This window comes from Littorina saxatilis, linkage group LG5 (genome assembly GCF_037325665.1).
Source record: "Littorina saxatilis isolate snail1 linkage group LG5, US_GU_Lsax_2.0, whole genome shotgun sequence".
Lineage (NCBI taxonomy): Eukaryota > Metazoa > Mollusca > Gastropoda > Littorinimorpha > Littorinidae > Littorina > Littorina saxatilis.
In genome coordinates, this window is record NC_090249.1 from 21,830,596 (window position 1) to 21,842,655 (window position 12,060).

General features: G+C 42.7%; 1 protein-coding gene across 1 annotated transcript in view; it reads left to right on the plus strand.

The window, feature by feature from the left end:
- LOC138966554 (HBS1-like protein) overlaps positions 1–12,060 on the plus strand; it is a 52,542-nt gene that overhangs the window by 23,240 nt on the left and 17,242 nt on the right. The window contains exons 6-10 of the mRNA XM_070338825.1: positions 7,043–7,439; positions 8,508–8,590; positions 9,014–9,173; positions 10,115–10,227; positions 10,780–10,896. Coding sequence (XP_070194926.1) covers positions 7,043–7,439; positions 8,508–8,590; positions 9,014–9,173; positions 10,115–10,227; positions 10,780–10,896 — 870 coding nt within the window. The remainder of the gene's footprint in view (positions 1–7,042; positions 7,440–8,507; positions 8,591–9,013; positions 9,174–10,114; positions 10,228–10,779; positions 10,897–12,060) is intronic.

Genomic DNA, 12,060 nt, shown 5'->3' on the forward strand with positions numbered 1-12,060 from the left:
CTGGATGAAACATCTGTGTGCTCACTCTCACTCAAACTCAACAATCATCACTCAACATGAGACATGTAACTGAATGTCACTTTATTGTCCAAATGTGAAGCAGCATGAAAGTTGCGAAAGAAACAAATTGAAACACCATAAAATGTACAAGACTTAAAAAAAATAAATAAAAAAAATAAAAAAAATCAATCAATTTTTTTAATACGAATTTTGGTTAAGACGAACTTTTTTTCCGATCCCCAGTGATTCGTCTTAAGCGAGTTCGACTGTATTAGCGGGGAGGGGGGCTAGGGTGCCTGCAGACTTTTTAGAAGTGAGGCTGAGGTAGTAAGAGACACAGCATAGATCTCTCTCCTATGATTGTCATGGCTAGAGCTAGCTCATCTCTATCTCTCGCTCATTTGACTTGTAGTTTCCAGTGGGTTTTTTCTGCTTATTATAGTACAGTAAGTATGTCGTTACATAACTATATTATAAAGCGTGGATTGAGTGTTGTGTTTGCAGGATATTTGTTTGTTTGCTTAGCACCCAGCCGACCACGAAGGGCCATATCAGGGCGGTGCTGCTTTGACATTTAGCGTGCGCCACACACAAGACAGAAGTCTCAGCACAGGCTTCATGTCTCACCCAGTCACATTATTCTGACTCCGGACTGAGCAGTCCTAGCACTAACCCCATAATGCCAGACGCCAGGCGGAGCAGCCACTAGATTGCCAATTTTAAAGTCTTAGGTATGACCCGGCCGGGGTTCGAACCCACGACCTCCCGATCACGGGGCGGACGCCTTACCACTAGGCCAACCGTGCCGGTTTTGCAGGATGTGAAGGACTGTTGATAAAAATACACTTTGCTGTATAAGTATTGGAAATCGAGCGAGAAAGAATATCAAATTATCATTGTAATGTAAGGTTTGGATTTTGTTGTTGAATATATTTTGTAACAAGAGGCGAAGCCTTCAAGGCTCCCGTAAGAAATCGACAAACAGTAACACAAATACACACACACACACACACACACACACACACACACACACACAGAGTCTCACAGAGTTAAAACTAACGCATAATATCTACTCCATGTATAATTTTCAAAAGAAGGTAAACGTATAAAATGACTGTGTATTTGTTGTTGGTGTAGTTGTCCCTGAAGGAGATCTTGTGCAATCCTCTCTCTCTCTCTCTCTCTCTCTCTCTCTCTCTCTCTCTCTCACACACACACACACACACACACACACACACACACACACACACACACACACACACACTTTTAAACTGCATCAGCATAATTATCATGGCAAAGCTTATCTACAATTATGGGGTGGGGAAGTAGCTCAGTCGGTAGCGCGCTGGATTTGTATCCAGTTGGCCGCTGTCAGCGTGAGTTCGTCCCCACGTTCGGCGAGAGATTTATTTCTCAGAGTCAACTTTGTGTGCAGACTCTCCTCGGTGTGTTCACGCAAGCACAAGACCAAGTGCGCACGAAAAAGATCCTGTAATCCATGTCAGAGTTCGGTGGGTTATAGAAACACGAAAATACCCAGCATGCTTCCTCCGAAAGCGGCGTATGGCTGCCTAAATGGCGGGGTAAAAACGGTCATACACGTAAAAGCCGTTGGAGTTTCAGCCCACATGAACGAACAAACAAACAATCTACAATTATTAACCTACACAGAGCTTGCGTGTTGGAATTGTCATACGACTAAGAGTAAATAATATGGGTGTCACGATGGTCACACTCGGACAGGTTCACATGAGGTTATTTTCCCTGGTCCTCGCACTCTGAAGTCTATGATATTGTCCAGTGATGCATTGTTCTGCTGGCAACCAGCTCCGCGTGCTTCGGCATGAACAGTCACCAAGAGGACCATTATTTCGCATACTGGCTGTGTGAAAACTATTAAGGTCAATGACAGAAAAACCGTGTACTTCCTCACTGCAGCCCTGGGAATTTTTTTAATCCTGTCCCACTCAATTATCGGGATGTTCCTGTGGTACACTATGCACTTTGTCTTTGTATCAGAGAGTTGTAATGTTAATTTGTAAGGACGTGCTTTCCTGAAACAAATGAAGAGTTGGATTACAACGCTGCAGTGTTCTCTGCCCTGGATTGTAGCTTGCCCGTCGTAAATCAGCAGTAGATCTGCGGGTACTGTGTTCATTTGGAAACCTACCATCCGCTTATCTGTCTTTTTCACTGCAGACACTAAGCAATTCACTGCAGACACTAGGCAACAGGTACCTGCCATGTGGTCACTTTTTCCACTGCTGTCCTCAGTCTTATACTTTTCCTCAAGACTTGTCACCATACCGAGTGGATCTAAATTCGGAAGTCGTCATGTGGCTGAGGCTGCGTCGATCTTGTTACTTATCCTCCTTTCTGAAACAAAAGGCAAAATGCGATTAGTTGTGATGACTACAAATACAACCTACACAAATATAAACAATGTTTTGATACTGAATAGTCAGGTTATACAAACCACTTTACTTATGCAGCATGGGAACCCTACAATATGCGAAACATGTCAACTGACTGCAGCAGCCTGGTTCTTAAAATAATTCTGACGGTCAACACAGTCAACACACTATTCACAGTCCATTTTGAGGAGCAACTGAGGTACTCTCCAGTGGTGGATTTAGGGGGGGGGGGGGGGGCGAAGGGGGCCCGGGCCCCCCCTTCAGGGAAAAAAGAGAGAGAGAAATGATTAAATGACAGTTTCTGAGCTCAGGTGGCCCTAGGTTACAGCATTTTGCTTCCTTGGAAAAAAAATCCGGGGGGGGGGCATGCCCCCGGACCACCCTAGCATGTTCGGGCGCTTCGCTCCCTCAATTTGGGCGCTTTGCACCCTCAATTCAGGCCTTCGCGCCTTCAAATTTGTGCAAAAACGTTTGGGTGTGCCCCCCCACACCCCCTCCCTCCTTAGGATCCTGGATCCGCCCTTGCTCTCTTATGATCTTGTTTGAGTGATAACAATCAACTCAGGAGGAAGAAACCAACAGAGGAAAAAATAAACCATTAACATTAACCGCAGAAACATACAGAATCACATGTGCCATTATGTAGAACAAACATCCACAGCAAGCCTTCTTTGCACGACTGTCGTTGTCTCAAAAACTCGCATTCTACCTGCTGTCCAAAAGAAGCTAATCTTACGTTGTGCTGCTTTGAAAAAAAATGCCAACAAAGAAAAGGAAGCTGTTTCAAGGTAAGTTTACCAAGCGTTCCAAACATTAGCGAGTCATGATAGTGCGTAAACAGCAAACAGCACAATCAAAGAGAAGGAGTCTGGAATGAAACGCGATACAGATCTAGGTAGATCTAGCTTTCAAAAACTGTCTTTCAAATTTAAGGAAGTTGTTGAAAGGCACCAAAATTTACAGACAGAACCATGACGGAGCATGTTTTGAAACTGAGGCAAAATCGTAATCATTTTGACTTTGAGAACAGATTCATTCCGTTTCCTAATATCTGCATGTTCAAAGAAATGGTGGACAGTTTTATACGGGCAGAGGAAACTGGAGACTCTACTGCAAGTCTTGAAATTCACATAAATCGAACCAAGAACAAAGACATCCAAACATTACAGGCAGTTTATATCAACTCGTTTCACTAGAGGTGACTGCCCAGCACTGTTTTTGATATCCGTGTCTGCTGAAATAGAAAGAAATTAAACAAAACAGATTATCAGTAAGCTTACGTGACACGCTGTAAGAGTGGGAGACACTAGATCTGTCTGTACTTACCGGGGACACGACTGCCAGATTGACACTGCGCTTTCGACAGCTCTTCCTTCGCGCACAATGGAAACATGCTGTGCAGGTCAGACTGTTGGAAATCTCCTTTGGTATCTTCTTTATCTATTTTTCTTGAGCTAAGAAACCGAACAATGTGAAATCGTCTTCGAATGCAGCTCGGTGAGAACTGAAAAGTGAATCTATATGTGGTGGAGCGCATGCGGGTGTTGGCAATTAGAAGCGAGAGAGGGAGAGAATACACAAACAATCAAAGTTCGATGAATGCATTGAATAATGTTCTCTGTCCTCTTTATTGCATAACACTCACGCACACAATCACCAAGCATTTAAAATAAAAGTTAAAAATAGGTTCGTCAGACTAATGCTACTTTTCCAATAAACACTTTCAACATTTAGTCTGAAAAAGGTGGAAACATATACTCCGCACTCAAATCAAAAGTAGCTTGAGGCAAATCTCTACTACAAAAAAAAAAGTTCTGTTGCCACAACACTGTAAAGTCACTAGTGTGTGCTCTACCAACACACAACACGCTCTAGAAAAATCCACGGTAATGAACACGACAATAAACATGGTAATAAACACGATAATTAACACGGTAATAAACACGGTAATAAACACGATAATAAACACTACCTAGAAGAAAAACACGGAAATAAACACGCTATCCCACCAAGAGTCCGCTCGGCTGGGAAAAGTAAAAGCAAAGTCAGTAATTACCGAAACGACAATTCATATCAAAGTATCATCTCACACAGTCATCATAACCACAATTACAATTATTCAAGTTCCAGTATTAAAATGCATCATGCATGTTTGGTTTTCTCAATCTTATCATTGGCCTTCTCTTCTGTTGTTAGTTACACATCAAATTATTGTGCCAATTCCAAAGAAGGTGTACCGATAACAAAAGGTCTATTCTCACCTGGTCTACATCATCTCTGTACACGAAACAAAACTCCCTGGTTCACAACAGCATTCCCTACTGGCTGGCCAATAAAATCCAGGAAATCAATATGAAGCTTATATAGCGCGTATTCCGTGGGTACAATTCTAAGCGCTTGTCGAAGAGTTTACAGCCATCACACACTCCATCACTGGATCAGTCTAGTTGGTACACACTAACACACACGGATTCCACAAACAGTGGCACATTCCCAGGAAAAGGATTATTTCGCAGATGCACAATCCACTCCATGATTCACAGCTTATGCACAGGCACAAATCCAAACACTGTTTCACTTCCAAATGCACAAAAATCCACAATGCATACAAATTCCGGCAAAGCTTGACATGCTTTTCTCTGCCAGTACCCGGTCACAAGTCCGCGCTTGTTTTCAATGTTGGGCGAGTTCATTTCAACTTTTACTCATTTTAGTCGGGAAAAGGGGAAGGGGGGAGAGGGCCCTATATGACGCTGCTTGATTATGCGTCGCCAACCCAAACATTCTTTTATCAATACGATCTAAACTAATTTAACTTATTAAGAACAAAACTAAACATTCCCCATTCAGGAATATTCAAACAAATGCATAGTCTGTGTGTTTCATCCAAATCGAACACGCAGACGTAACCAATAGACACAAGCTGGCACTCCTGCCTTTGAAATGACGAAACCCTGAAACCTACGTCATGCCTATGATAACGGCCTACGACGCCATACAGGCGCTAGAAATAATCATTCTATTGACACAGCCACACAATGTCAATACAAATTTCTCTCACTCACCACATATACTACAATCCTTCACACGACCTGACCTGATCTTGACCCCTGACCTGGTCTACATACCACACACGACACAAACCAGTCACCTGCTTTTTTGCCCCCAAAACCCCCCACCACCCGTTTTCTTTGGAAACACATTTTAACTGCACACATGCCGACGAAATGTTGATCATTGCTTCAATAATATGAAGATGTTGCTTGGATAATAACCAGGTGAAATTAGTATTTCGGTGTTCAGTCAAATGTTAAAGTTTCTACCACAGACATACATACATACGCACAGACAGACAAAGTTTACCATCGCATAGGCTACACTTACGTGAGCCAAAAACCACAAATGGCTTCTTAAACACTTAATGATTTTCCCACTGTGGGCGTAAAGCTGAGTCAGGCTGTAGATTTTTGGTATGTATCCAAGTGGAGGGATGGCCTTATTCCATGTAACTTAAGCCCAGGTAGACCGGATATTAGGAGCAGAATTCTGTTCACAGGATCCTAGGAAGGAGTGTGCGTTTAATTAAGCTGGGGCATGACAATTGTTGGTAAATATAGTTGATGTACTAGATATCGGAATTTTGCTGTTTTGAGCCAATCATGTTTATTTTCCGTTATATACACCTGCAAATGACTTGCTAGCTTCTTAAGGTTCCGCACATTTTTATGAAGTTTTGTTTGTTAATCTGTAAATTATAGCTGCTTAATTATGGATGAATTTCTCATGAAAGACAAATAAACTGACATTTCAATTTTCGCTTTAGTGAATGCTTTGTGAATGTATTGCTACTGAAAACACCACTTCATACGGTTCAAATTGAATAAGCAGGCAAAACAAACAAATCAAAAAGAAAAATTGTGAACAGAGGGAGTCTTATTGTGTATGCATGCCTGAGTTTTTGCATGCAACATGCATGTGTGTCAGGGTGGGTGGGGGTTGGGGGGAGTAGCTAACGTAAGTGCCATTTATAGCTGTTTAAAATACAATTTATAAAGGCAGGGGATCCAGATATGGTTGCATGGCTCATTGACATTGTCTTGGATTTCAGGTAAGAGCTGGTGCTCTCATTGATTTAGAGCAAAGTAACAGAAAGCATTGCCATTCTGTGTGTGTGTGTCTCGTCTATCTCTATCTCTCTCTCTCTCTCTCTCTCTCTCTCTCTCTCCCTCCCTCTCTCTCTCTCAATCTCTCTCTCTAAATCTCTCTATCTCTCTCTCTAAATCTCTCTCTAAATCTCTCTCTCTCTCTCCACTGTCTGTCTTTCAATATCTCTCTCTTTTAAATTGTGAACACATGAGTCTTAAGACTTTTTGGTTTTTTGTTGTTTAACAGCATTGATTTAGCTCAAAAGTGAGAAGGACCCCCATCTGCAGAAGAAAAGTAAGATAAGATTAGATAAGTAGTCCTGTGGGTGTTCTGTTTTTTCCCAATCTGTTGTTTTAAATGAGGAAAAAGTTTATAACAATAAGACAAAGTGGCTTTTACTGACAAGAAGGTAACTCAAGGGCATCCAACCAATTTCAACATCAGAATATCTGTACTGTTTTTTTCTGGATTCCTTTTCACAGGTGCCTCCAATCAGAATCAGCAAGCGCAGCAGCAACAACAGCAACAGAAACAACAAGAAGTCAAAGAAGTCCTGGAACAGCAAAAGCAGTTTCTGGACCCTTCTGCACCAAGACCTGTGTTAACACTATCAACCCCTAAACGTGCCACCAAAGGTTTTGCCGTGGACACTAACAATAGTTTTGTACAGCAAAGTCAAGGCGAGGATGCCGCTGATCGACTCAACCAAGAAGTTGCAGCGCTGTCAGTCGCGTCAGGGGGAGATAAAGTGAAAAATCCAGCGCTCTCATCCGTCTCGGGAGCAGCAGCAAAGGGCACAGAGTCTCCGTCTTCCTCCCGACCTCAAACACCTCAGAAGTTAGATCATGCTCCCATGGGAGTTCCCAGATCTGCCTCAAGGTGAGTTTGATGAGAATGACCACAGTGTTTTCTGGCGAGACTTGGTTGGTTTATTTAGTTTAGTCAGTAGAATGATGTCGATGCTGTGTAAACTTTGTGCATGCACGAACACACTCGCTGGCACAAACACACTCACTCACACACAGGCATACACACGCACACACACACACAAACACACTCACTCACACACAGGCATACACACGCACACACACACACAAACACACTCACTCACACACAGGCATACCCACGCACACACAAACACTCACTCACACACAGGCATACCCATGCACACACACACACAAACACACTCACACACAGGCATACCCACGCACACACAAACACACTCACTCACACACAGGCATACCCATGGACACACACACACAAACACACTCACTCACACACAGGCATACCCACGCACACACACACACAAACACACTCACTCATACACAGGCATACCCTCCCACAAACACACACACTCACACACAGGCATACCCACGCACACACACACACAAACACACTCACTCACACACAGACATACCCACGCACAAACACACTCACTCACACACAGGCATACCCACGCACACACAAACACACTCACTCACACACAGGCATACCCACGCACACACACACACAAACACACTCACTCACACACAGGCATACCCACGCACACACACACAAACACACTCACTCACACACAGGCATACCCACGCACACACACACAAACACACTCACTCACACACAGGCATACCCACGCACACACACACACAAACTCAACACCACCATCATCATCTGCATCAAAATTAAGTGAACAAATGTAGTGAAGCATTATATCAAAATCATCAATTTATGTTTGCTTCAGAAAGAAGTCTCCTTAGCTGGTCAGTTATTGAAAGAGTCTTTCTTGCCCGTACAAAGATAAATCATTCCCACCACTACCTGTTGTAACTATCATATTGTTTCATAGAAAAAGCAGCACGTGTTTATTTTTAAATATTTTTGGTTGTTGCTGTTTTTGGCTTGAAAAGATTGTCATGATTTTTATTTTGGTTTATGATTTGTATGTTTCAGATCTAAAAATGAAAAGATAGATGCCAAAGCAGAATATGCAAAGCGACAAGGAGACAAAGAGCTCATCAATTTAGTTGTTATAGGTAGAGTATTCTGTTTTATGATGCTTGGTTTACACACACACACACTCCCCCCCCCCCCCCCCTCTTTCTCTCTCTCTCTCTCTCTCTCTCTCTCTCTCTCTCTCTCTCTCTCTCTCTCTCTCTCTCTCTCTCTCTCTCTCTCTCTCTCTCTCTCTCTAGTTTTGTTATTATTTTAGCAGTAGAGTTTTAAATGTAATGTCCCTTTGATGTAGGCTGGCAACTTTAAAATACTGTACTGGTGTTTTTCTTTGTTTTTGGCAGTAATTGTTGTATGGTTTGGTTTTCCTTTCTTTTTTATGTAATTATTGGAGATGGTCATTTGCTGTCTCAGTGCTTGCCACAAACATGCATCTGCAGTCAGTGCGCAAGAAAAAAAGATGAATTCATTGACATAATGACAAGCCCTCCTCTGCTTTCTTGCAGGTCATGTAGATGCAGGTAAGAGTACACTGATGGGTCACCTGTTGTACCAGCTGGGCTCCGTGCACCAGAGGACCATGCACAAGTACGAACAGGAGTCACGCAAACTGGGCAAGAGCTCTTTCGCCTTTGCTTGGGTGCTGGATGAAACGGACGAAGAAAGGCGAGTGCTGATCATGCGTTAGATTCACATCTTGGGCAACACACTGTCGTTTGAATTTGGGGGAGGGGGTGGGGAGTAAGGTTAGGTAGGTCAATTTTCAGCAAAAGTGTTTTTGTTTTTGTTTTTGTTTGTTTGTTTGCTTAACGCCCAGCCGACCACGAAGGGCCATATCAGGGCGGTGCTGCTTTGACATATAACGTGCGCCACACACAAGACAGAAGTCGCAGCACAGGCTTCATGTCTCACCCAGTCACATTATTCTGACACCGGACCAACCAGTCCTAGCACTAACCCCATAATGCCAGACGCCAGGCGGAGCAGCCACTAGATTGCCAATTTTAAAGTCTTAGGTATGACCCGGCCGGGGTTCGAACTCACGACCTCCCGATCACGGGGCGGACGCCTTACCACTAGGCCAACCGTGCCGGTTAGCAAAAGTGGTGCAAATGAAAGGATGAAAAGGACAGTAATTGTAAGGAACCCATGCACTTTGAGGGCTGATTCACAATGTGTAGGAAGATGGAAATCTGCAAGGTAAGACGAAGAGTGACAGGGGAAGGGGTGGGTTTCCAGTTCTGTAAGCGGTATAGTGGGATAAGCAGAATTCGCAGTATATGCAGGATTTTTTTTTTTTTTTTCCCCAGCAGTATAGTGCAGTCTGAAGGCAGAGTAGTTCAAAAGATCAGAATCTTAGTTGTAAAAAATATCTTCACCAAAACAGTTAAACAGTCACAACAGATTGTCGATAGGAAATAATTATTGTTGAATCAGAGGCAATACTCTGTGAAGTGTTGTGTCACTCTGAAGCATGAGAGAGAGATATCTTGGTGGTTTTTTTTGTGTATTTTTTTTCTTTAATTGTACTATACTTTCATTTTCTTAGTCTCTCTGTTTACTTGTACTGATTGTGAGAAACTATACAATACTTTGACTGGCTTCAGGAGTCGTGGTGTGACGATGGACGTGGCCCAAACACGCTTTGTGACGGAGAAGAAGATGGTGACTCTACTGGACGCCCCAGGTCACAAAGACTTCATTCCCAACATGATCACAGGTGAGGAGAGAGGCTTTGGTTTGTCTTTGGGTGGAAGTGTATATTATGAACTAGATCAATACCCGCCAATAAACACCAAATAAACAAATAAACAAAGGTATTATTCTGCACTGTGTACATGTTGCAAACAAGGTATGAATCTGTGATGTGTGTGTATGTTACCCCAAGACTGCCTACCAGTTTATTGCCATAGAAACCCCTCATTGTGGAGATTTATGTCAAAGATGATTCCGTACATGTCTACAGCTTATGTGTGTGGTATGGCCAGCCCAGATTTCAAAGATTGTATCTGCTTTTTGTAAAATGTAAACTAGATTTCTAAGCAAGTCTTTGCATCATTTCATTGGACGTCCCTGTTTTTCTGGTGTGTGATGTATGTATATTCCAAACCTGAGACTGGGTGGTGATAAGAGAACTGTACACCTTATGCTTCAAAGAAAGCCTTCATGTCATTTTCAGGTGATGTTCTCTTGATAATAGTGATTTTGCTGCTATGCATTCTGTTTTTAAGCATGAGACATAACAATGAGCAGAGAGTCTTGCTGTTTTCAGGAGCGGCACAGGCAGATGTGGCCATCCTGGTCATCAACGCCACAAGGGGAGAGTTTGAAACTGGGTTCGAATCCGGAGGGCAGACCCGAGAGCATGCTCTGCTGGCACGGTCATTGGGTAAGTTTGGTTGATATGAATTTGAGCTACTGATCAGATGAACTTGTTCTGGTCAAAAATAGGGAGGATGAAAATGGCTGACAAAGACACAAAAGTACAAAAGAGATGGACTGCTAACGTTCCAAAATTCAGAATAAAATGAAGAAATAACCTCCCTATCTTTTTTTAAAAATTATTCTGTAAAAGATGTTATTTCTTTTATATGAACGATAAAAGATGGATTATGATGCAGACCTGGTTACTGTACGAAATTTGTGTACAATCTTACGAAATTGAAGACCGCTGTACGATTATACGCCAGACATTAAAATCATACGCAAAAAAAAAAATCAATCGTACGCGTTTTTTTGTGTTTGTTCTTTTCGTATCCGTGCCTAAATCACGAAAGGGGGGCAACCGTACATCAGCATTGGTTTGGTACGTCATCCGCCTATCGAGTTGCGCATGCGCATTGCGGTGTTTCTTTTAAACTGTCCAAGATGGCTACACGCGAAAAGCGAACTCACGAAACCGATTCAGAAGATGAAGGGGACAGTAAAGAGCTTCGGAAGTACAATCAGGTTTTCAAGCCGAGTTACTGCAAAGACTTTCCTTTCGTCACTTCGTCGATGAAGGGAAAACACCACGCCTTCTGCAAACTTTGCAGAACGGACGTGTTTTTCTATCATTCGTTTTGTGTCACATTTTCAAATATCTAATAGTGTATGGGGTTTTTTTTTCAACAAAAATGTTTTAATTTACTTTAGTTTAATCACATATTCTTACTCCAATTCTTATGAATGCATTGACTTTAGTCCCACATGCTAGATGTCGAAAAAACCTCTCAAATTACCTGCCCTTAGTAGGGTGGTAACCAAGCTAAAAGCGACGCCATAGCCGTTGCTATGGCCTGACCTTGCTCGGTTACCCATAACACCCTGCGCACCACGTGAGCGCCCGCATCCGTAATAATCATTCTCGACTTTCGACAACACACGGTGGACGTGTCCGAATTTCGCTCTCACTTTTGGCCTTCTCATGCCTGCTCGTCCTTGAGACTAGCCGGTTCTTGGGGGTCTACCTGTCCGTCTACCTTTTGGTGAGATCTTTCCTGTTTATGTTTGGTATAAATGTTGATAGCTTTGTGTTGAACACGCACGCAGAAGTTTTTTGTTCTGGGTGACT